General features: G+C 36.8%; 1 protein-coding gene and 1 long non-coding RNA gene across 3 annotated transcripts in view; one reads left to right on the top strand and one right to left on the bottom strand.

Moving 5' to 3' along the window:
• The window catches only part of LOC115219710 (myosin catalytic light chain LC-1, mantle muscle), an 18,287-nt gene extending 1,713 nt beyond the window's left edge, over positions 1–16,574 (top strand). For both annotated transcript variants that reach the window (XM_029789891.2, XM_029789890.2), the window contains exons 3-6: positions 12,471–12,617; positions 13,408–13,575; positions 14,031–14,117; positions 15,179–16,574. In XM_029789891.2, coding sequence (XP_029645751.1) covers positions 12,471–12,617; positions 13,408–13,575; positions 14,031–14,117; positions 15,179–15,228 — 452 coding nt within the window. In that variant the 3' untranslated portion in view covers positions 15,229–16,574. The remainder of the gene's footprint in view (positions 1–12,470; positions 12,618–13,407; positions 13,576–14,030; positions 14,118–15,178) is intronic.
• LOC118766184 overlaps positions 738–27,500 on the bottom strand; it is a 39,243-nt gene continuing 12,480 nt past the window's right edge. Inside the window, exon 3 of the long non-coding RNA XR_005002100.1 lies at positions 738–1,169. This is a non-coding gene — a long non-coding RNA (uncharacterized LOC118766184). The remainder of the gene's footprint in view (positions 1,170–27,500) is intronic.

The following is a 27,500-nucleotide window of genomic DNA, read 5'->3' as shown; positions in this document are numbered from 1 at the left end:
AAATTTAACCAGTTCACTTTGACATTGAAAGTAATGACGTAATAAAAAATTAATTAGAGTGAGAGAGAGAGAAGGAGAGAGAGTGTGTGTGTGTGGAGTGAAAGTGTTAGAGGACCGTTTACATTCCTTGGAATTACCTGACAGAGAAAAAGAAAGAGAAAATATAATCTACTGAGTAAACAGCTGATCCCTATATCTCTCTCCGTCTCTCTCTCTCTCTCTTTCTCTCTCTCTCTCTTACTCCCTTTTCACATCCTCCTCACACAACTCTGCTCCTTACTTCTGGCTACTCTTTCCTGTCGCCTCTCAAACTACTCCCAATGATGTACTCTCTCCCGTACTCTTTTTATTGACTCTATTCTCTAATTGTATTTAAAGTAAAATAAATCCGCCATAAATTCATTTGATGTTGGTTAGATTCGAACTCTAATCACCAAATCGAAAATATGACTTAAAAGAAAAGAATTATCTTTAAGAAAAATAAAAAAAAGAATTTAAATATCAATGGAGAAAAATTGATGTTAAAGACAAATAGATTCAAATTTACAGTGATAAGATTATGTGACGTTCATGCATTTCTTAAGAGTTAAAATAGACTCGAAACTAGATCGCGGTTATCATTTTGCCAGATGCTTAATTATTGCTGAATTCCATTGTATTGGAAGGGCATTAGTATAGCTGGTATTGATAATAATAATGACAACAGTAATAATTATAATGATTTTAATGCATCGTATAAAGTACAATGTCTAAATTACATACAGATGAAAGAAAGTGAGAAGTTGTGGCGTTTATCACTTTTCTGGTAGCCTTAAGTGAACAAATTTGGTTTCATTAGTTTCTCTCATCCAGGAATCGAAACCGAGTCATACGTTTGACTATTGGAGAACTTACCGCTTCCTTTACCTGTTCAAACAACTTGAATCGTTATTCAAGCCAAAGGAGGAAGTCTGTTAGAAAGAGCAGCTAAATCCTCTCAAATTATGCCTTACAATTTTTAAAACCATGAAGGACACCTTCAATAGTGAAGTCCGAGATATACAAAAGACTGGATGATTACGGTTGGAAGGTCTGTCGTCGTAAGCGTGTTCGATCAGGCTTGACATGGGACTAACAGCGAATACCATAACATCTTGGAGTATTGGTTCTGTAAAATATTCCGACGCCTTCTGTAAAGAAGAAATGTTCAAGGACGAATATAAATCTGTGACCAATATTACTTTACCAAAGTTATTTAGTCACTAAAAATCAAGTATTTTACATTTTTTATTGCAACCTTATTATCATTTAGTCGTAAAAATCCTTGAAATATTGTTGTTGTTGTTGTTATCAATATTCTTTCGATTCATAGAATATGTGTTAAAATAAGCTGTCAAAAAAAAAAAAAAAAAAATACGTGTGTGTGCAAACTGTAAGAGTTTCAAAGGAGCTAACTTTGCTTCGAGGCACACATATATGATCACCCACCACACACACACACACACATGCACTATACAAAGGGGGCGGAGATGCCAAAGAAATCGTCAGACCACCTTGCGGTATCTCACTTCATACCCATCGCTGTTGGATTCCTCTTTCATAACTTGTGGGTCGATAGAATCTCTACCAGGTTCATACTAAACATCATTTAGAATAAGTACCTTATTAGTTTGTGGTTTGGTGCCAATGGAATCCATGTATATGTCTATTCTACATAATGGCTAAATTCTACTCAATTCTGCCAAAATGGTTCCAGAAAATAAATTTCAACATTTTCCTTCTGCTTCACCAACGCCATATTTTCTGATTATTTTTTCGGCATCTGTTTGCCAAGTTATTTTTAACACACCTTTCCTCTCAGGATGAACACACCAATTAAATTGCAACAACGGAATATAATAATAATAATAATAATAATAATAATAATAATATAATAATAATAATAATAATAACGATAATAATGTACACACAAAAAAACAAAATGGAGAAAGGTATTATCAATTAAACAGACGTCAGAAATTGATGCGTATCTATCTATCTATCTATCTATCTATCTATCTATCTATCTATCTATCTATCAAACATACTTTTATTACTGTTCCATCTGACGATTGCTTGAAGTAATGGAAAAGTAGTCAACTTTTACAAAAATGAAATTAATAATAATGTGTGTTACGACACACCCCGGATTTAGATAGATAGATAGATAGATAGATAGATAGATAGATAGGCTGAGAGATAGATAGATAGATATACAGATAGATAGATAGATAGATAGATAGATAGATAGATAGATAGGCTGAGAGATAGATAGATAGATATACAGATAGATAGATAGATAGATAGGCTGAGAGATAGATAGATAGATAGGGTGGGTGTTGTGTGGAATGAGATATTAAGAATCAGTGAGTAGTAATAGAAAAGATTCTAGAAATTTCATGCTCTACTCCCCACCCTCTCCACCGCGGCAGTTCTCTCATCCTCTTTCCCCCAAAACACACAACATCTGCTAGTTTTTGATTACCTGCAGATATATTACAGGCTGGAAAAGCGATGCGTAAATTTCCTTCCATCTTGCTTACCCACCACCACCACCACCTTGATATCTTATCTCTTACCATTTTCGGGGATCAAAAACACCTTTTTTTTTTTACTTACTATCAACTCTTAGAAAATGATGTGGTTGTTCATGTCACTTAAGCTATTTCTTCTAGTTTTCGTCTTCTTCTTCTTTTCCCTCTGTCTTCCTTTGATGTCTTTCTTTTTCTACTCCTCCTCCTCCGCCCTTTTCTTCTTCTTTCTTACACTGATTCCTTCAGACTTTATATGAGGAATGTGTGACACGCATGCACCTTATTCTCAATGACATTAGCTGCATAAATGAAATAAAAGGGTTTCAATAGAGAATCGAACGAACTGGGGTCTCAAGTATTGGTTTCCTCGAAACTTCCTCTTCGATTCTAAGATGTTACAGATTTGAAAAAATACCGAATATTTTTGTTAATTTTCTAATTCTCTATCGATTACTATCCTTGCCCAATATCTGCTGGATTAAGATATGAGAGATAATTCCTAGCCCACCACCATCACCACTTCATGTATTCAGCTTGAATTGATGTTTGATTTTCAAAAAGAACAACAAATCTCATTCGAATAGAGAGCAAGTCCTCGACGCCATTACAATCGGAGTCTTAATAACTGCTCATCACCAGACACTTGATGTCTGCCCGTGTCTCTCCCTTTCTCTCCGTGGTTCCTCCGACACACCACAAAGGCAAACTCTTTAACAAGCATGCACATCTAAACTGGTAACCATCGTCAAATGTAAACATCTAAAGATCCTGCTTAATCCATACTGTTAAATAAATTATGTGAGGTTCATGATCAGTTCAGAAAAATCGAAGTCAGGACTTAATTAAACCACCACGAAGCCTTTATAAAAACCTCTCTCTCTCTCTCTTCTCTCTCAACCCCCTCTCTCGCTTTCTCTTCTCCCCCTCACCTCTCTCTTCTCCCTCCATCACCCCCTCTCTCTCAAGCACACACACACACATACACACAGCCTAGTATCGTATGTCCCGGGTTAAGTGTCACTCCTTCGGGATATCTTCAGTCCGACAAAGGAACAATCAATGTTCGATAAACGATAAATACTTTACAATCAACGTTGTTCTATATTTTGTAAAGAGAATTGTTCTCGGAAAACATTTATTAAACAGAGAAAAATATATTTCTTGGTTCAGCAAATATTTGTGTTGCAACTTTAATATTTCTAAAAATAGACTGGACAAAATAATAATTCCAGAAGATTTAAGGAACTGAAACCAACGAATCGCAAAGGAGACCTACCAAGCTATGTACCCAACACTTTGTACTTGTAGGTGAAAAAAAAAGCCTTACACAATGCTATCGATACTTCTTACAGCCTCAAGCTGTACAAATTGTGGTACCTGCTTACAGCTAGGTAGACTGACTCATCGAGCGTTATATATCAAAGACGACACAATAATGGCGATAAGATACGAGTTACCAATCTTTCGCTTCATAAAGTGACACTGTATCGACTCAATCGTCCATAGCTAGCGCCCCTAGTGATCACTGTTAATTAATTACCTATTAATTACTTGTCTTTATAAGATTGCAACAAAACAAGTTATTCGAAAGTTGGTGCTGTAAATGGTTTTAGCTGAAGATAGATAACCGCCGATACTGATGAGAGAGCGTTCGTAGTCAAACGAGGTTTAACGATTCTTGGATTAAACCATTTATATTCATTTTATTAGCGGATAACCTTTAAAACTGCAAACTTATCATAATTTCTGTGTGTCTGTCTGTATGTCTGTCTCTCTTTCTCTCTCCCCCCCTTCTCTCTCTCTCAATCTCAAGATCTTGTACCTATGTAAGAAAGTGCGATGTAGGATACAATTCTGACTATCAAAGTCCGAATTAAATACATTACTATATTTAGGTGGAAGTGGCATTATGCCAAAATTTGACACCAGCATTTAGTTGTGATGGTTAAATTACATCGGCGTCCATTTTAGTGTCCCCTAAAACTCCTTAAAAACCACAAACATTGTTTTAACACCACTCATATATTAAATCAACTCCATCTTTTCCTCGGACGTGTCCAAGTAGTTTAAATTGATGGTGGTTGGTTCGAAGTGAAAGAGTTGTTAGATCGTGCGACAAAATACCTTGTAGTATTTGTGCCCTGATCATTACGTTCTGTGGTTGGTATAACCTGTCTCCCAGTTTAACACTGGTCCCTGAGTACCTTTGGCAGTATCTCCTCTGTTGCCAGTATTCGGGTCAGGTCTCTAGTTTAAGAATAAGTCTTTCCATTCATCCAGGGGTAGGGGTGGAGCCCTATCCTTCCCCTGACAAACTGGTAAAAAAAAATTTAATACGGTGAAGCCAGAATGGTTAAATATTGTGTATTAAAATAAAATTGAAGCCAAAACGAGGAGGAATTCAATTGTTGGAATTTGTTGATCAATTAAGATGTTTTGGATTACAAGTTGTTCAGCTGACAGACTTGGGGAATGGTAACTTTATCTGAGACATATTTGGTGGTGCTTTGAAGAGGGACGAGGATAGAATTACCGTTCACAACATTTACATACTTCTATGGTGATTCTTCTGGCTGCTTACTTGCTTCTTGGTATCGGCAGCTGATGAGTTTCACCTGAACATAATACCTAACGAGTCAACTACTACTACTACTTTTACCACCACTACTACTACTAACCTATTGAGTGTAACTCGATACTGGAGCTAGGCTTGAAGTTACTGCAGCTTATTCACTCGAAATTCTGTACACCCCGACCAAACATTTCTTTCTTTCTTTATTTCTTTCTTTCTCTATTGCTCCAAAATCACTTTCATTATCATCATCATCATTATTGTCTATAATGAGTATCAGAAAATTAGATGAGAGCTCCCTTTCTTCGAGCTAATAAACAGAATTAATTACTGCTTTCTGCAATTTAATTTCACTGATGTCAGAGATTTCTTTGGAAAGGCATAAACACCACAACGATGTACGTCTCGTTTCTTTCTCTACAAATCTGGGATCTGGATTTCTTTCTTGTTAAAAGAAAGTATTCCTACAATTAATAAAAATTTTACTTCTGTTTAAAATTACGGAGTAAATTATATATATATATATGTATATATATATATATATATATGCACAGACACAAAATATAATTATTATAAAGTTGTAAATTGGGAATTAATTAATAGTTTGGTTAAGAAATATTTTTTACCTGATTATATTTTATTAACAACTTTATGGGAAAAATTAAGCAAAAACTAAAAGAAAATAAATTCGTGTTTGTTAAGTTATTTGTTGGATATAATTATGCTTTTACTGACTTGATTGAACTGCGACCACGCTGGAATCCTGCCCCTGAGAGTTTTTATCAGTCTGTTCAATCAGACTGATTTTCGGTAAATCGAAATGGATAAGTAGAAGTGGAGAGGTTAATGCTCGGAGGGAGATATACTTGCTAATTCTAGTTTTCACCAGTGAAAGGATGTAGAGAGAACCGAAGACTAAACTCCATTTCTCTGTTACTAAGTAGAATAGAAAACAATCCTTCTTTTATATAAGACAGTAAATGGTCGCAGTGTTACGTACCCAGAAAATCTGGAGTACCCACCTTAAACCCAGTTTTGGTAAACTGAAGCAAGGTCGGCTTGTCTTTTAATTAGCCTTTCCAGTTGATATGGATTTCGTTACTATTGTGTGTGGAGGGATGTGCAATAAAGATTTGTTTCTTCGGCAGAAGGCCAGAAACGGGGTGGGGGAGTTGGTTATATTGACTCCAGAAAGATGAAAGGACAGGTTCGCATCTGTAGGATTTGAACTTAGAATGCAGAGAGAAGAAGGCAAACAATGAGAGGCATTCTTCGCGACGCACAAATGGTTCTGCCAACAAGTCTGTTGCAGAGGATAAGAAGTCGGATCAGATATCTTCTTTTAAATTTCACCGGATTAATCAAGATCGATATCTCTAATAGGAGTACAAATGCTTTGTAGTCAACAAGATTTGTTTCCAATAGTTTTTCTAAAAGAGTGAAAGGATATAGAGGTGTGTATGTGCGTGTGTGTGTGTGAACAGATATACTGTATACTCACTATAGTTAAAAACGTGTGACTTGACAAAGCCCTGGCATTGATGAAGCTTTGGTAGCAAAGGGTCTTATTATCAAAGTCTGTCGTATGTACCGCCCCAAATCGATTACATTGAGCGAGCGTTCAAAAATATAATTCTATATCCTTGAATGTTTCAGTTTGAGAAAGCCCAAACAGAATGAATGTAGAAATGTTGTAAGGTTTGAGGTTAATTAAAGAGAGTTAGCTATGTACATGAAACGGCGAGACTGGGTCATGGTGGACTTAGCACCTAAGTGTGTTATTAGTATTCGTGGAATGACAGGCAAACATACAAATCTATGTTATATTTGTCACCTAAGTAGCGATGGTAATTATTAACAGAGAAAGACGCTGTTTTAAAAATACTTGACCATCTTGTTTGAAATATAGACCGGGGCTGAGGTCTGAAGGTAACTTTCTCCTACCTCACCCAGACATGGAGGCCCTAAATATCGTCATAGAAGTTGCTCCTCCCCCACATGAGTTAAGCCATTGAAACCAAAAAACACGAGTTGTTGCGTACTACATCTCAGGGATTAAGATCAGTTCAAGAATTAACGGTTATAATCAAATCAATTAATCATACTCGTCTTCTGTAGCCTTTAATATTGCACCGGGATCAATAATGAATACCAGGGTTTTATCTGTTATTCATTTAATGTCACAAGATGTCTTTCCAGAACGTCTAGTGAACATTTGGTGGACATCTGGTGAAATTGTTATCAGGGGTAAAAACCCGTTCTATAATGTGTCTTGTTTCTGTTGATTAATGTCCACATTAGAGATTGGGTGGAAGAAGAGAGACACTGAACTGAATCAGTAATGATCTCTAAGGTTGGTCAAGTGATACTATCCCTAAAATTAATCATAAATATTGACGGGATGACATTATTATTGAAACAATGTCCACCAAGGAGAATAGGTTTTTGTTCTATAAAAAATGGAAACAGTTTATTAGTATGAACGGTGTAGAATTTGTGGTAAGTGAAGTAGGTACAACTGGTGGCCAAATTATTTCGTTTCGTTTTGAAGTTGTCAAAACCCTTTCAGTGGAAGGGTTCCACTAGACTTTTCTGCCCTTTGTACATGAGCAGAAGACTAATCCTCTCAGGTGACTCAAAGAACCATTGAGGCTGCCCAACAAAACAGTTTTATTATCATCTGGGGACTTGGCAAAATTTCTCCCTTCTAATTTCAAATCCCACCGGCAGGGACTTTGTCAACATTCACCTACCTGGGGGTCGATAAATTAAGTACCAGTCGTATACTAAGGAAAATTATCGATAGTTCGATGTTATATCTACATTTGTAACCTAATACATATGTTAACAATCAATGTAATCTGTGAGTAATTAACTTTCTTCGATCAATTGTGATTAATTAATTTTTATGGATGTCGATGGTATTAAAAGTATGTAAGAAAATACTGGAGCCAGCTATTGAACAAATGTGTTGTGAAGGCTTCAATCCCACCATTCGGTGCTGTTTGCATTGCTTACAGTAACAACTACACCCACGCACACATACACACGCACACGTGCACAACAATATAACTTTGTATGTGCAACATCCTTATATACATATAGTTATGTTTCAAATTTTGGTACAAGGCCAGGTATTTCATGGGGAAGGGCTGAGTCGATTACATCGACCCCAGTACTTAACTGGTATTTATTTTATCAACCCAGAACAGATGAAAGGCGAAGTCGACCTCGCAGAATTTAAACTCAGAACGTAAAGACGGACGAATTATCGAGAAGCATTTTTTCCGGCGTACAGACCTGCCATAGAGTATGTGTTTAAACTGCGCCATTACAAATTAATTCGGAACTGTTTCCAAAACTGTCTTGAATAAAATGCCCCCCCCCCCTTTTTTACTAAATTTCTATCAAAGCTGACAACTAGAGTTTATATCACCTTCAATTAATGATATCCTAATTACTATTGCTGTTAATTGAAGATATATCAGGAAGCAAAGGCCAGCTTTCTTTCTCTCTTACATGTAACTTTGTTCCTGTGAACATTCTCTGGAATTATCCTCGAAGGCCATGACGTCATCTTGTGTTTTAAGTGCAAGTTGGTCTTGAAACATTCAACAGATGGAATGGCTGTCTGATATATTATCAGGCAAATATTTCCAACTTCAGAGCTTTATTCATTGCTAGTATAAGACTCTCTCTCTCTCTCTCTCTTTCTCTTGTTTTCTCAGTCTATCTATATACTTAATTAACTCCACCTACAGACACTTAATTCTACATGCCTTAGTCCACCTTGTTTTGAAAACAGATAGACTTGGATTAACCCTTGAACAATGTAAACATGTCCTTAGAACATCAAAGGAGGGTGGTAGTGGAGGGAGGGGGCATCACAAAGTTTTCTTCTAAAACCGGATTTACCATGGTGCGAATGGTTAAATATAATTTTCAAAAAGATGAATAAAAGTATTTTAAGCGAGCAGCCTTAGTTTTAAAAAAATTAACAAAAATGGGGGGGGGTCTACAGGACACGGTTTCGTCCACAGGAACAGCAAGAGATCTCATTAAATCGATATATATATATATATATATATATATATATATATATATGTATAGTGTATGCATACACACTCACACACACACACCACACACACGCATCAAAATTAATTGCATATTAGTACAATACATGCGTGTAAATGTGTGGGGTAGATGTGTGTGTATATGTGTGTGTATGTATATATATATATATATATATATATATATATATATATATATATATATAATACCTCGAGCAGCAGGCTATATCAAATATCATTAGGCAACGTGTTGTTTGTGCCAAATAGGTAAGAATCTGTTCTCAACTGAGCTCGTCCGACTTATTTATAGTCCAGCCAGCATCCCAGTTTCTCATCACCATAAATGGCAGTCAGGATACACGGAGCTGGCTTCTCTTTTATCAGCAACTGATGGAGCACTGCCACCCCGGCGCCCTTCTTGTCTGTTGCGGCTGCTACTACTTATAGGGGTGGGGGGCGTGTTGCTATCTCTCAACACCCATCCCCTTTCCACCGTGTTTATCCATCCATTACCGCATCTATAAAAAATGTCGTGGATTCCTTACCACCTCGCCTTCTCTAGTTACCATTTTTGTGGGGGAGGTGGGGATATATTTTTTCTTGTTACCCTATCATCGCCATTATCACCGCCACTACTACTACCATTATCATCATCATCATCATCATTACCTCCAGCGTTGTCCTTAATATCATCATCATTGTCATCAATACTAACTCCATTATATTACATTTATCTTTACTGCTTTAGTACATCTCCATAACTACGGTTTCTATTCACTCTTCTGTCTCCACACCCAGTGTGTGTGTGTGTGTGAGAGAGAGAGAGAGAGAGAGAGAAATTACGTGTCTAATGTTTTATCCAGATTATACTCCAACAAAATATAAAATAATAATAATAATAATAATAATAATAATAATACATTTCTTTAGTTGACTCAAAGGTAGCATATTGTGAGATTAAAAAAAAACTATAAATGTGGCATAATCTGAATAAAATAAACTGCGCAGCCTTTCGTAAAATTGCGTGGGTAAATTTAAGTCTAAACCAATGTGAGTTGTATCTCCATGTTGGCTCAGTTTAAGGTGACACGAAAGCCCTTCTATTGAAGGGTCGAACTGGCCGAGAAACTTCTTTTCATGTCAAAAAATTTGCCCTGTTTACCATAAAAAGCTTTGTGTATATCCACAGAAGCAACACCAGAGCGATCCTGCCAGCAAATTCATCAGAGACTAAGTTTTTCTCTCTCACCTCAGATTCATATTTCAGTAACTTTTTCTTCAATAAAGAATCTCTCTCCGTCATATCTTTATCTGTCCTCTGAGACACTCATCTTCGTCAAGCCCTGGACTCTACTGTCTTAAGTTCCGGGCGTATAAGAACCCGAGACCACAACGTTTCCCTGAACGGGGCGCCAGTCCGTCGTAGGGGTACGCACTTAGAGCTGAGTAGGCGAAAGCAACTGAAATGGTTTTGCTCGTGGATCACGAGCCTTCCAAATGAAACACGGAAGCAGAAATAATACTGGAAAGCATTGATATTGATCTCGTATTTTACCGATAATAATGATGGTAATTACTCTTCCTTCGGCAAAAAATTGTCTTTCGACAAATCCAAAGAAATCACCACAAATATTGTTGCCTTTGAGTGGGAAATGAAGGCAATTTTCTTCTGTTCAAGGGTGGTGGGCATCAATGGAAGGTCTAAAGGCAGACATTTTCCTCTTCGGCCAAACCCTTGTGGAGAAAGTGAACCAGGAGAAGTGCTATCCTCTGGTAAATTCATCAAATGGTAGGAGAAGGAGTGAGGGAGCATGGCTCGAATAGGCCTGAGAATTATATTCTTGACAATAGACTTATTATTGGTAGCAAGGAGAAAACGTGGCATTTCTTCGGCTCCCTTTGGATCTCCTCTGCTGACAATGTTTATATTGTCTCTACTTTCATTTTCACTTTTCTTATTCACTCAATGTAAAGAACCTTCCTACCGCCACACACTTTTTGTAACATCTTCATGAACTGTCCCTCATCCATCCAACTTGTCACCAATAAAACAAATTGTTATGATTATCATTATTATTATTATTATTATTATTATTATTATTATAGTCTGTCTTAGAAACATGGAGTGGGAGAGGAAACATGGAGTGAGGTGGTAGTGACATTTTATTCTTTCGCAGACTAAGGACTAAAGAGTGGCTGACTGACGAGAAATCAAAGAATTTTGAATTTTGTTAGAATTTGGAAAAGTACAAGGGCCAGTTTCACGCACATTTGCATACTCATAGACACACAAATACATGCACTCACTCGCATATACTCACTCACCTTCTCTTTCTCTCTCTCTCTCTCTCTTCTCTCTCTCTCTCTCTCTCTCTCACACACACACACAAACTCGCATTATATTATGCATGTACACATATAAGCTAGTATAACGGAAATTATAACTCTCCCTCTCTCGACCGTTATGAGGAAACAACAGAAGTGTTATTGACAAGAATATGTTACGATGTTTAAAATTAAATAAAATGATAAAGTTAATTGCTTTTAAACAAGTCTCGTATGACTTCTGTATATACACCTTTCTATATATCAATTGCTTCTTTTTCTTCCTCCCTTCTCTCTCTCTCTCTCTCTCTCTCTATATATATATATATATATATTTCACATGATCACGTGACCGACCAGTCCATCAGATGTAGTTACACATCGCTGGTCACAATGCGTTCGCATTGTTTTAGCCTTCGGATGACGCCACCCCGCTGGCTAAGCGAGCAGGCCAATATATATATATATATATGATGTATATATAAATTATTCGTTGTGGAGGCGCAATGGCCCAATGGTTAGGGCAGCGGACTCGCGGTCGTAGGACCTCGGTTTCGATTTCCAGACCGGGCGTTGTGAGTGTTTATTAAGCGAAAACACCTAAAGCTCCAGGAGGCTCCAGCAAGGGCTGGTGGCGAACCGTGCTGTACTCTTTCACCACAACGTTCTGTCACTCCTTCTTCCTGTTTCTTTTGTACCTGTATTTCGAAGAACTACGTTAAGGGTACACGGGTGGAATGCTCAGCCACTTGCACGTTAATTTCACGAGCAGGCTGTTCCGATGATGGATCAACTGGAACCCTCGTCGTCGTAACCGACGGAGAGCCGTAGTGTGTGTGTGTGTGTTTAGGTGAGTATAATGTTTCCTTTCATAAGTGTATTATTGTCAGAATTCCGTTGTTTGTTGGGATTCTTTTCACTCACCCAATTTTTTAATGTTTATCTTTACAGAAGTAAGAGAGGTGTTCGACTTATTTGATTTCTGGGATGGTCGTGATGGAGATGTCGATGCTTACAAAGTGGGGGATCTGCTCCGGTGTCTGGGAATGAACCCAACAGAAGCACAGATTCACAAGCATGGCGGTACCAAGAAGATGGGTCAGTATAACCTCTCTCTCTATCTAGCTGTATGCGCATGCGTGGACATGCATGTATTCTATGTATGTGTGTGTATACATACATACATACATACATACATACATACATACATACATACATGCATATATATTTTTATATATATATTGTGCGTGTGCATGTGTGTGCATTCATGTGTATATGTATGTGCGTGTGTGTATATATATATTGTGTGTGTGTGTGTGCAATCCAAATGATAAGACAGAAAATTCTTTAACACATTTTTAATGAATTCTTACAATTGTTTCTCTACCAACTCTGCTTGCAACACCTGTTTACGCAAAAGTTCGAAGTGAAAATTTCCATAATGTTGATGGTTTTAGACATTGGAGAGGCACTTTATCAGACTTGCACGAAAGGCGTGCTGTCACACTGTGTGCGTGCGTGCGTGTGTGTGTATGTGTGTGTGTGTGTGGTGTGTGTGTGTGTGTGTGTGTGTGTGTGTGTGTGATATGGACAGCCAAGAAGTGTCGATGCCGACTACATAAACATCATAACACAAATAACAAGAGCATGATACACGTTAGCAAGTCAAACTCGTCAGTGAGTGACGGCTGGCAGTACTTTAATCTTCTGAATACGATAGGCTGTACTTTCCAATCGTATCAGACTGCTATTTCTAGCAAGTTCATTAAACCCCACACAGACTCGTTATTTCAATTGTTATATTGCTCAGCTCTAAAAAAAATTCTTTAATGTTCTTTAACACAATAATATGAAATGTTAATTGCATTATTTTTGGTTTACCTGACAGGTGAGAAATCTTACAAACTGGAAGAAATCTTGCCAATCTATGAAGAAATGAGCTTGGAAAAAGATAAGGGTACAAACGCTGACTTTATGGAAGCATTCAAAACCTTTGACAGAGAGGGTCAAGGTTTCATCTCATCGGCAGAAATGAGAAACGTACTTAAGTCCTTGGGTAAGTAAATCTGTGTTGATCTGCATGTGTGTGCATATGTATGTGTGTGTGCATGTGTGTGCGTGTGTGTATGTGTGTATGTATCTAAGTGAACGTATATGTAATGTGTTCATTGTATGTCCGCGTGCGTATGTATGTCTATGTATGCGTGTGCATCTGCACGTAAATGTATGTGTACGAAAGGAAGGATCTGTGTGTACATATATATGTGTGTGTGTGTGGTGTGTGTGTGTGTGTGTGTGAGTATACGTTGGTGCGTGTGTATGGGAGGGAAGGAGAGAGTATGTAGAATATATGTGTGTGTGCGCGTGTATGTACATATGTATGTCTATGTATGTATGTGTATATGTATGTGTAATTATTATTATTATTGTTATTCTGTTGACATTTTTTTTTCTTCCCCGCTGCTTGAAACTAACTCTGGCCTCTTTTCTTGGTTGCTTTTGTCTCTACAGGAGAGAAAATCACTGACGCACAAATGACTGAAATCATTCAGTTCTGCGATATCAGAGAAGACATCGATGGCAACATCAAATATGAAGGTAACTTCTTTCATTTCAATACAAACCGACATCATTCATTCTATTACCCCCCCCCTCACACGCACACATTCTCTTTGCCCTTCTTTATACAGCTTTCACTACCTCTCTCCCTCTCTCTCTCTTCCTTATCTCTCTTTTGCTCTCTTTCTCTCCCACTTTCTACCTATGCTTTCCCTTTTTCTTCCATTTGTATCCATCTCCCTTTTCTCTCAGCCTTACTGACTCTCTCTCGTGCTCTCTACGTAAATACGTGTGTGTGTGTGTGTGTGTACCGGTGTGTGTGTGTAAATGTCTTGCAAAACATCATTTTGGAAATTAATCTTATTCTCTATTAATTATTATATTCAAATTCCACAAAGGTCGATTGTTGCTTTGCATCCTTTTGGGGTTGATAAAATAAATACCAGTTGAGTACTGGGGTCGATTTAATCGATTTAGGCCCTCCTCCAAAATTGCTGGCCTTGCGCCAAAATTTAAATTTAAAACTGTTATTATTATTATTATTATTATTATTATTATTATTATTATATTATTATTATTATTATTGTTGTATGAAGGCGGTGAGCTGGGGGTTAGAATCGTTAGCAGGCTGGACGAAATGCTTAGTGGCATTTTGCCCATCGCTACGCTCTGAGTTCAAATTCCGCCGAGGTCGACTTTGCCTTTCAACCTTCCGGATTCGATAAAATTAGTACCAGTTAAATACTGGGGTGAACGTAATCGACTCGTCCCCACCTCCCCCAAGCTGCTCTTGTGGCAAAAATTTGAAATAATAATAATTATTATTACTATTATTTGATGGGTAGCAGACTCGGTAGAGCGTCAAAACAAAATACCTTGTGGTGTTTAGTTATGTTTCTTATACTCAGAGTTCATGTCCCAAACGAGAGGTTGACTTTGCCGTTCAGCCTTGCATAAGAAAATAATACCAATTACGAATACCTCCATCCCTACCCCACAAAAAAGTCTTTGTAATCTCAAACCCATACGAGAAATCATTATACTACTACTACTAACAACAACAGCAACAACAATAATAATATTAATTTTTCTCTTTCCAGAATTCATTAAGAGAGTTATGTCTGGTCCTTTCCCTGATGGTGAGAAATAACTTTAAAATGTTTTGTCTCTAAACCCAAAACATTAAAAAAAAAACAAAAAAAAAATAACATTTAAAAATCAACAACAAGATCAAGCAAAATAAAGTCACAGTATCCACCACCACCACCACTACCACCGCCGCCGCTACCACTTTCTATACAATTACCACCACCGCTGCTGCCACTACTACTACTACCACCACTACTACCACTAACATATACGATAGTATCTACAATGCCATCTGTCTATCGTACTGGGATTCCCTGAAGTCCCAGAATGTTTACAGTCGAAGAAGACAAAAATTGTTTTGGTGTTTTTGATTGAGTCGTGGGAGAAATAACGTGATGAGGTTTGAAGATTCAAGACGTCAACTTTATATAGAAGCACCTCCCACGATATAACATAGCAAAATAATAAGGGAAAGCTAGTGATATGCCACCTGGGATGAAAAGCTTAACAACAACCATGAATATCCAGTTGTTCATTTTTTCCTCTTCCTCCTCTGTAACATCATTGTGTATATATACATATATATATATAGTGAGGAAGAGGTGGGATTTTAATACTGTACCAAAAGCTACCAATGTTTCCCAGTTAAGTCTTTTGTTCTATGAAATACAAGCCAGTGTTTAATGGAAGATCGAATGAGTTGGATTTTCGTTATGAAATGGTGAAATAACAGCATTTGCCGAAGAAAGTGAAATCAAGAAGATCTGACATGTACACTTTTGTTTAAATGGAGGTATTTCAAGACTATCACATTTGTCTTCTTCGTATATAGTGGCTGGAACAATAGCAAGAACACGAATATCTAATCATTTCTATATAATACCAACCAATAAGTGCCTTCACTATCGGATGTTTTCTCAAGGATCAAATTGTACCAACAACTATAATAATAATATTAATAACAACAACAACAACAGCAATAGAAATAATCTTGGTAACACTTATGAAAACTTGATCTGCAGCATTTCCACTGTACTTCAGTCACGCCAACCACAATAAACAACAATAACAACAAATATTATTATATACGACTACAACATCAACCAATTTAACATCCGCTACCACTACTATAGCCTTCACTGTTGGTTATTTTACATCGTGGATACATACGAAAATAGTTTTCTTGTGATTTATTATTTATTTGTGACGTGGGAAAGGAAGGAAAATAAGAAAACGGACAAGGAAAAACCGGAATAAAATAAAAGAAACATGGCTGCCAGAGACATGCGCAGATCACGGCGGACATATTTAACAACACTGTTCGTTTTGATGATTGAGAGACAGAAAGTTTTAAGACCTTTTACAACAATAGAAGAAAGACGCTCTTTCTTTCGTCGAGTGAATCTATTTATTGTGTTGGAATTTTTCATTTTTTGAGTTGTTTATTTATTTTGTTGATTTTTTACTCTTTGATATATATATGTGTATATACATATATATATATATATTATATATATATATATATATATATATATATATATATATATATGCATATATACCATATTTATATTTGTTACAAATGTCTTAAGGGCTGTGTTATAACTAATATATATATATATATATATGTATATATATATATATATATATATATATATATATATATATTTATACATACACATATGCATATATATATATATATATATATACATACTTTTTTCTGATCTTTAATATATATGTGTGTATGTTTGTATATATATATATATACATGGTATTGATATTTTCCAATTTAATCATGCAAATGATGACCTGGTGTAAGGGAATTCTGGAATTTTACACTCACGGTACAATAATTTCGAAATCGTATTGGGTTGACGTCAGTTTATTCAAATGTATAATTCTAAACCTTGACCTCTTCTAATCAGATATTAAATAAAAAGGTGAGAATTGAAAGAAGATTAATAGAGAGTTAAATAATCAGCTTTAATATCGATTATTCATCGATCGAATTTTAATAGATTTAGTTGTGAGAGAATAGTGAAATGGTGAGAGAACATAGACTTGTGAGGGCAGGAGCGTGTGCGTGTGTGCTATATCTGTGTGTTTGCGTGTGCGTGTGTGCTATATGTGTGTGTTTGCGTGTGCGTGTGTGCTATATCTGTGTGTTTGCGTGTACGTGTGTGTACGTATACATGCATGAATGTATAAGTATAGATGTAAATTATATATGTGTGTGTGTCCATCTGTGTAAAGTTAAGTGCGCATATATACGTGTGTGTGTGTGTGTGTGTGCAGAGGAGTGGCTGGGTAATGCAAGTTAGTGAACGTGTATGGATGTGTATTAACTTGTGGTTCGTTCGTGTACTTTGGTGTTGATGTGATTGTCTGTGTGTGCTTTTGATTTACCAACAACTGTGAAAAATGCTCAATACGAAATGAGAGCCGAACTATTGATTGTAATGTTGTCATTACTCTGTGTTTCACGAGTATCGTCGCTGGTCAAATAGCGTCAGTGTGGTCAGTAAGGATCGTTGTGAAGCTCGGTTGTTAGACAGGATAATGTCAGCAACGCAACAAATAGTGCGTGTGCGTGTGTGTGTGTGTGTGTGTGTGTGTGTGTGTGCGTGTGTGTGTGTGTGTGTGTGTGTGTATTGAGATACTTGTGTAAATATATTTCGTTATAGTAGTAATCATTTCTGACAAGGTATAATTAAAATGGGTGAGTTAACTCTGTGAGGTATTCATACCTGTCCCTGGAGGTGCTAACATTTCCGGAAGTAATAATCAATGATGGAGATCGAACTCAGAAATGAGCAAGCCAAGCTTGATACAGTTCACTGATTACATTAGAAATGGAAGTTTCTCATTCATTTTATCAAGGGGTTGTTGATTGAGAGAGGCGGGCATTACACGTTATGGGGCTGTTTTCTCTCTTGTTACTAAACACAAGATTGATCCATCGAGGGAGCTGCTAAGTGATGGTAAAACTTGTTAGAAATAACAGCCAGATATCACTCATGTTACACCCTACTTTCTTTAAAAAAAACAACGAAAGAACGAATTGAATTGTTAGTAAGTCAAAATGACCAGAATATGACTGGATGATCACGGTTGGAATGCCTTTGATCCTGGTTTCGATTGACCAGAGTTAGCTTGAGTTTAAACAACGACATCGAGGTTTTAAAACGAGGCTTCATCGACTAAGGTTAGTAAAAGTGCATGGTCTAGTGGTTGAGGTGATGTTGTAATCACGAATATAAGGTTGATGGTTCGATTCTCGTACCGGGCACTGTGTCTTTGGACGAAACACATCATTTTCTTTTGCTTCAGTTCATGTCCATTCAGCGTCCGCAGGACAATGGCCTGAATGGAGAGTTTAGAGCAGCGGAGAGAAAGATCGTTAGCGCGACCAACAAAGTTGGCTGCTGATATTTAATTATGAACCTTTACGTTCAAAGTTCAAAACAAACCAGTGTCGACGATCAGTCATTTCTCAAGGGTGGTCGTTGTCTAAATCCAGACCATGATCAAAGACGTTCTGACCACGACCATCCAGTTTTAGGATTATTATAGGTATTTTTTAAGACTGCAAGATATGATGTAACGGCAATTTAAGTGTTACTTCTAGCTCGCCACGTGACCATGTTGCAGCTCCTTCTAGCGGATTAAGTAACTGTCAAATACTGAGGTCAATATAAATGACTGACCCGCGTAAAACTGTTTGACTAAGAAACAAAATATTAGCTAGCTCATCACACCACCGAAGACTGTGTCATTGGATTAACTTGCGCTTCATTCATGGTGAATAGTTGTAAATTCTCTTCCGCACCGTTTAACTTTCACTCAGATCAAATAGAGAACGCCGGACTATGAAGTGACATTGCACGGGAAAGATTTGAAAAGTTCCAAAAGCTCCAGAATTATTTAAATTAAGGATTCAACATAAAAACTTATATATTGAACTTATCTCCCTTGTTTGTTGATGTTGAGAAGCTTTTCATCCATTTAGACATAAGAGTTCCATTGAATAAAAGAGCCTCGCTCTCGTTTTGTTCATGTCATTAAAAGTCTGCTTGGTGACACGTATCCGATTTCAAGCATCGAATTCATCACGGTAAATTAACAACAGATAGATCAAAGCGACATTATTTTCTTATTCTGCTTCCTTACAGAAACATTTTAGTGGGTTTCACGATAAGAAAGATAGGACAATAATGCAAATATACAAACGTCGGTTACTAAGTCAAAATATCTTAATATCTACCGAAGCTCAATGAAATTTACGGCCAGACAAACCTACACGAGAAAATCACTTGTTTATCGTTTCGCTGTTTTACCAACCTGAAAACAGAAAGAAAAAACATTTCTCCTGAGAAGAATACGGATCCTCGATAATAGGCAGGTGTTTCACGAAAACGAATTTCTGTTACACCCCAAGGAACAGAGAAAAGAGAACAGTTTTAGTCGTAGAAACGTTATTTAATACACACAATCGGCATTTCAGAAGGAATTGTATGGTACAACAAATATTTCAAATGATAAACCGTTCGAAGTCTCCAGTAATCTGTAGCAGAATTTAAACGAAGCCCTACATTTTTCCTACCCCTTGCAGATGTAAATTGAAGGACTGGCTACATAGAGTCAGGATGATGAGTTCGAGCTTTAGTTACAATCTACGGCCAGCATCTGTCTTTACTTTAGGTCTCTCAGTTGCCGGAAATGCTAAGTCTTTCTGGAAAATGTTTGATAGGGCTCACCATCCATTGATGGATACCACTGATCATCTAAGGCATATTGATTGTCTATCACATTTGAAAAATAAGTGAACTATAAAAATTAATACTAAAATATTGTGACATGAATCAGTTAGATCGCTGAACTGGACTGAATCGGTAGAGCGTCGGCTCAGCTTGCTTTGTGGTATTTAGGCTATTTAACATTCAATGTTCAAATATGGTTGATGTCAGCATAACCTTCCATCCTTCTGGAATCGACGAAATAAAATTAGTACCAGTCATGTATTGAGGTCGATAGAATTGATTAACCTTCTTATTGTGACATTGTAAGAAATTCATATTAAATTATGCCATGGTCGGTAGATGGCAGCACTAGATAAGCCATCAGACTCAACATCTTAAAATAGAGGATGTAGTTGACTGTATTATATATTAGGTTGTCAAGAAAGTTCTTGCGGTTTTTCGCCTTTAAATCCAGATGTACGTTATTAATCGAAACAAACACCATCACAATCAACATACTTTTGCCAACGCGAAACAAGTTTATTTATGCCAGTAGCGAAAAAAGTCTGTGTTCTGGTGGCGATGAAGTCGTTGAAGGCGTGTTTGGCATCGCCTTGGTTTTTGAAGCATTTCTCACGCAGGAAGTTGTCAAGATGCTTGAAAAAGTGGTAGTCAGTAGGCGAGAGGTCTGGTGAGTATACCGGATGAGGCAGTTTCTTAGCCCAATTCGTTCAACTTAAGCAGGGTCAGTTGTGTGACGTGCGGCTGAGCGTTGTCATGTAGAACAATTGGTCCTTTTCTATTGACCAATGCTGACTGTTGTTGTCGGAGTTTCTTATGCATTTCATCCATTTGCTGAGAGTACTTCTCCGCCGTAATGGTTTCGCCTGGATCCAAAAAGCTGTGATGGATGAGACCGGCAGTAGATCACCAAACAGTCACCATGACCTTCTTTTGGTGCAACATTGGCTTCGGGAAGTGCCGTGGAGCTTCGTCGGCGTCCAACCACTGAGCTGATCGTCGCCAGTTGTCGTAAAGAATCCACTTTTCATCGCAAGTCACACTCCGGTTGAGAAACGGGTCGTTCTTGTTGCGTAAAAGAAAGGAAGATGATACTTCAAAACAGCGTCTTTTTTGGTTGTCGTTCAATTCGCGCGGCACCCATTTCTCTAGTATTTTTGTTTTTCCAATCTCTTTCAAGTGGTTGGAAATTATTGTATACGTGGATTGGCTTCGACTAAGGCTCTTAGTTGATCGTTGTCAACATCCGATGGCCGACCACTACGCTTATCATCTTCAAGACCTTCGTCACCACTACGAAATTTCTTGAACCACTATTGTGCTGTACATTCATTAGTGGTTCCTTGGATCAAACGCATCGTTGATCTCGCGAGCTGTTTCAGCAGCTTTTCGGCCTAGCTTGAACTGGAATAAGAAAATTGTGCGAATTTGATTTTTGTCTATGTTGTATTCAACGTTCCGGGAAAATGGCCTAATTATTCAAAAAGAAAAAGAGTAACACGATTAAATAGAGCTAAAAACGGGCTTTAAAATGATATATAAAGTCAAAATAATTTAATGTAAATTAATTTGAAAATACATCATTTAAAACCCAAATCAAAAATTCTGCAAGAACTTTCTTGACAACCTTATATATATATATATATATATATATATATATATATTAGGTTGTCAAGAAAGTTCTTGCAGAATTTATATATATATATATATATTGCTTTATTGCAATGTATATATATTGCTTTATTCAGGGTTCTGAATTCAAATCGTATCGCGGTCGGCATAATTCTCCACGGTTCATCAAAACACATCAGAATGGACCTAGCCTCCAGAAGTCTCCTACTATTATTGGAATTTGTAAGTATACAGTAAAAATAATTAGAGCGTCTGAAACATCGGTTTGTGATATTTTTTTTCCGGTTCCTTACGTTCTGAGTTCACATTCCGCCAAGGTCAAATTTGTCTTTCACCTTGCAGGGTCTATAGGATAAAATAGCAGTCAAGTACAAGTTCAGCGACATCGTCTAAGCCCCTCCCCTCAAAGCTGCTGACCTTGTGCTAAATCAGAGAATATTATTAGCAGAAGTAATGACTATTACGATAAGGATTCCGTTATAAATGCAACGAGGTGACTGAAACAGTTCCAAGAACACAAGAAAAACAGTCGTGTAAGATGCCGAAGCGTTCCAGTTCCTTTGTCTTATCCATACCATAATCTGTCTAATGAAATACGGAAATGATTTAGAAATAGTCTACCGGAGAACCAGACACAACAACCACCAGGTGGTGTCAAAGATCGGAATAATGTCTAAATCTATGAGATTGTCCCAATTGCCAGAATAACGAAACGACTAGGTCACCCTAATTACCAGAATTACGATAAAGTCTGACTCTTGTGCTAACAACGCTACCGATTTCAAAGGAATTCCAATTAGAAAATAGCGGCAACTTGTTCAGTAGACATACATGTCGAACTATGAATTTGAATAGCCTTTTGTATATATATATATATATATATATATATATATATTATATATATATATATAATATATATATATATATATATATATATATTGGTAAAAACGGTAAGATAACAAAAGAAAGAAAGAGACCTCAATATTATGTAAATAGAGGAAATTTATCTATAAAATAATATGTTACATTACTCAATAGTCAAGATAAAACTCTTGAGTTTCAGATGCCGAAGTGGAAATCCACAACACCATCTCTTCGAAGAGATGGTGTTAGGATTTCCACTTCGGCATCTGAAACTCAGAGTTTTATCTTGACTATTGAGTAATGTAACATATTATTTTATATATATATATATATATATATAATATATATATATATATATATATATATATATATATATATATATATATATATATATATATATATATATATATATGTGTGTGTGTGTGTGTGTGTGTGTGTGTGTGTGTAGACTCATGGGAATAATGTACAGATGGTATGAAATAAGTAAGCGGTAAATTGTAAAAGTAGCAGACTGTTATGACGGAAAATGTGGCAATAACACGATACCCGTCCACCCCTACGTGAAAAGATTAAAATGTCACAACAACTCGGCAACAGATGACTGAGATTCGGTGAAATGGTAAGTTGAAAGAAGCTGAAGCATGAATTTCTATCTGGTTAGAGTGATTATCTCCCTTAATTAAGGTGGCAATAATGCAGGCTTAAATCATCTGGCGTGATTGACTTATCCTGCTTTCTCAAACCGAGTTGATTATCGTCTACTCATTGCGCGGCTAACCAATAGATTTCACAATCAACTCACCTCATCGAATGTTCGAATTATGTTAAAATCAGTTTAACTCTGGGACCAAAATATTATTATTACAATTCAGAAGCTGGCGCAATGAATGACGTGCGTGAAATGTTCTCGATGTATTGATATTTACTTCTTACTTGGAGAAAGAGAACAAAAGTCTTTGTAGCATTTGTTTACGACCTTCAAATAAAAGGTGAGATTATGTCTGAACAGATTTCACAGAAAATTGAACTTCGATGTTTAGAGTTAAAATGTAATCTTTAGCACAGGTAGAGTGACATGTTTCGATTTTCGGAGGAAAATAATATTTTCAAGTTAGTTCAACCTGCAGACAGAGGGTTTTAAGAAGTAAGAATACGTGGTACGAATAATTAGGGTCAGGACAATTTTAATAACTGCTGCTAAAGGAAGTTACTCTGAAGTACGTTGATGAGATGCCGATGTGCTGAGTAAGGTAAGAAGATTCTCAGTAAACTGAATTTAGGTGATCAGTGGATTAAAAGTTTAGAGGCAGCTGTTAGTGACTCTAAGGAAAAGGGAGATGATTTAGAACTATCGATAGGACGCCGGGCGAAATGCTTAGCGGTGTTTCGCCCGTCACTACGTTCTGAATTCAAATTCCGCTGAGGTCGACTTTGCCTTTCATCCTTTCAGGGTCGATGAAATGAGTACCAGTTGCGCACTGGGTCGATGAAAACGACTATCCCACTTACCCAAATTTCAGGCCTTCTGCCTATAGTAGAAAGGATTATTATTATTATTATTATTATTATTATTATTATTATTATTATTAGTAGTAGTAGTAGAGTAGTAGTAGTAGTAGTAGTAGTAGTAGTAGTAGTAGTAGTGGTGGTGGTGGTAGTGGTAGTGGTGGTGATGGCGGCGGCGGCGGCGGTGCTGGTGTTTTGTGATGGGTGGACGTATTGATAGCAGGAACAGCCCACTAAAGGGTGTTAGTTTTTTAACTTCTTTACTTCGATAATTCTTGATGAAAGACTAAATCGTTTTAAAAATTCCTCATTGATGTGAAGTCCGATCTGTTTTACAACTTCCACGACTCATTCATTAATCTTCCTTGATAGCATCAGAAGTAAGTGTTATACGATCTGTTTAATGCATATTAGTGATAATAGTTGTAGAATGACGTCTGCTTTTTCAAGGACTCATTCGGAAACCTGTTTCCTCTGCTTTTGATGTTGCGACTCGTAATGAATAATCGAAAGTCGCAATGAATAGCCAAGGTGAAAGAATGTTACCTTGAAGTACTCCTACCAGATCTCAAAGAATCCGTACCCTTATCTCTTATTATAAAAGGCAGATTTTATCTGCCTCTCAAACCGTTTGTTTATTATACAAATCTACAATATAGAATTTCTTCAATTAGAATTTACCTATCATTTTTACGAGTAGAATACATCGGGTCGTGGCAGGTACAGTTTTTCCTATTTCACCCCCAATTAAGCAAAAATTAAAGAAAACTAACTATTTAACAAATTTTCTCTTTCAGTTCAAGTGATTCACTAATACCATTACCACTACACTTTCTCCTCCTTTCTCTTTGCAAGTGTGCAACGATTAAAGTGAAAGTATTTATATAAAAGGGATGAACTGCTTCACTCATGCTATCACCATAATTTCTCCTACTTTCTGTTTGCAAGTGTACCTTAAACCACTACTCAAAAAAAAAAAACAACACAGCAAACAGAAACAAATAAATACATAACGATTTACTCCTCACACAATTTCTTCAATTACAGTTTACCTATTATTTTTCAAAGTACTTCCATTCGGTCATGGCATATAAAATTTCTTTCAATTTGACCCTCAATTAAGAAAAAATTCGAGAAAACTCAATATTTTAACATTTCACTCTTTCACTTCAAAGCCTTTACTCTGCCTATTACTCCCACTTCCTCTTTACACACATAGACACGCAAATATATAAATAAAATTGTAAGCTAACGTGTGTGTATGTGTGTGTGTGCGTGTGTGTGAGTGTGTGTGTGTGTGCGCGCGTGTGTGTGTGTGTGAGGGTGCGTGTGTGTGACTGTGTGTGTGTGTGTGACAGGGATGACCCATTCAGACTGGTCATCCTTTTTGCTAGAAGAAGATCACTTATGCTACACCACTGGTTTTCAGTTCATGTTAATCAAATTAATATTCACAAGGACTATTCATTATAATACATCAGTTCCACACATTTACCCTGGTTCCATTTCGGACAACTGCACAAACATTTGCCATTTGACACATGTATGTAAACAAATTCCTTTCTTAAAAATTTCAATTCATTTTCTTTTTCAATTCATACAAAGTTATTTAGGACGAATATAAGATCTAAAGTATATCCAAGTAGCAGAAAGATCGCCGAAAAGTGTATATAGATATTTAAATGTATTTATATATTCATCTATACACACATGTATGTATAATGTGTGTGTATATATTTCCATAAAGGTAACCATTCACTCCGCACAAAGTTTTTTAGGACGAAAATAACATCTAAAGTTATCTCTAAGAAGCAGAAAGATCGCCCAAAAGTGTATATAGATATATAAATGTATTTATATATTCATCTATGTACACATGTATGTATAACGTGTGTGTATATATTTCCATAGAGGTAACCATTTACTCCATACAAAGTTTTTTAGGACGAAAATCTTTATATATAAAAGAAAGGTTGTGTGTCTGTCTACTCCGATTTAGATTCCTAACTACTCCCACATTTTGCGATGCAGTTTAACCAAAACCGAGTATCTTATAGTCGTGATTCATATCGAGCCCTTCTGGGTATTAGCGCGCGTCTACGATGAGTCTACGATTTTACAAATAATTTACCATCATTTTTCCCCATTTTAATGCATATTTTTTTTAATAAAGGGAAGTAACTCTCAAACTTCACACCAATATGCGTGCTCATATGCGACGTAATATCACATCAGCAGCATTTCCTCACACCCTCCTTGCACTTGGTGAAGGCAAAATACCAGGGGATGAAAATGGTAATATTGCCATCGATTTCATTTGTACCATTGTTAAGACGCCTTCTGATCTCAGAGATGCAGTGTTCCAAGATCTACAAGCTAATTATCAGAATATGGATTGGATTGGCCAAAAGGCTATACTGGCCCCGAGGAATAAAACTGTTCACCATATTAATGATGAAATGCTAAAACCCATTCCTGGGGAAGTCTATGTATATCAGTCTATCGATACAACTCCTGACCCACATGACGTCATCAACTATCCAATAGAGGTACTCAATTCCTTTGAGCACCCCGGACTACCACCACACATTCTCAAACTTAAAGTTGGTGCCCCTATAATGCTCATCAGAAATTTGGTTCCCCCAAAACAGTGCAATGGCACACGTTTGATCGTTAAGTCCTTATCTCCCAGCGTAAACTTATATCAATATTTGCCTGAATAATCATCATAATTCAGTGCAATCATTAACAGTACTTTCAAGCAATTCAGCCCCGAGCAACGCCGGGCAATTCTGCTAGTCAGACGATAAAACCAGAGTGACGAAATTTTGTAGGGAATGTTGATTACATTTCTGATGATTCCAGTAATACCATATGCTCTGAGAATCTGTAACGGTTACTCGGTGGATTGCTAAAATCTATAAATGATAGAACAGCGAAGTTCAGATCTTTGATACGCCGAGCAAAATCTTCTTATTTTCTTGCAGTGTTTTATTGTGTCCCTTTTATTCCGAGTTCAATTCCCGCAAGCTGATACAAATTTTGTCTTTCATTCTTTCGGGAATCAAGAAAATAAGTTCCGAGAGCAATTAAATCGATCGTTCCCCACCCAACAAAATGTCTGACGGTGATCCTAATTTAGAAATCACAAGTATTGGCTCTTTTACAAAATTTAGTTTATTTGTGCCAAAGAAAGCGAAGTCCTTATTCTCTTGTTATTCCTGGGGAATCCCACAGAAAATTTTGTTGCGAAAATTCATCCGTAAATTCCACCAATGAAACTGCGATATTTGGGGATAACAGCAGAGTCTTTTATTTCTGTTTCTAGGTAAATCTGAACACCTCATTAACAGCATTTAACTAACTCATGAACAAGTTTTAATTAACTCATTAACAACTCGTCTTAAACAAGAACCTTTATAATACCCCTGAGAAATTGTTTACTTGTTATTTCCGCCATTAATTTCCTTCTTAGTTCTCATAACTTCTTGCAAATAGGTCAGGTTAATATTTGGTGACACGTTCACCCCCTACACAGGACATTCACTTGGGAAGCATTGTTAGAGAGATTTTT

This window comes from Octopus sinensis, linkage group LG15 (assembly GCF_006345805.1).
Source record: "Octopus sinensis linkage group LG15, ASM634580v1, whole genome shotgun sequence".
Classification (NCBI taxonomy): Eukaryota; Metazoa; Mollusca; class Cephalopoda; order Octopoda; family Octopodidae; genus Octopus; species Octopus sinensis.
This window is presented reverse-complemented; position numbering and strand designations above follow the sequence as displayed.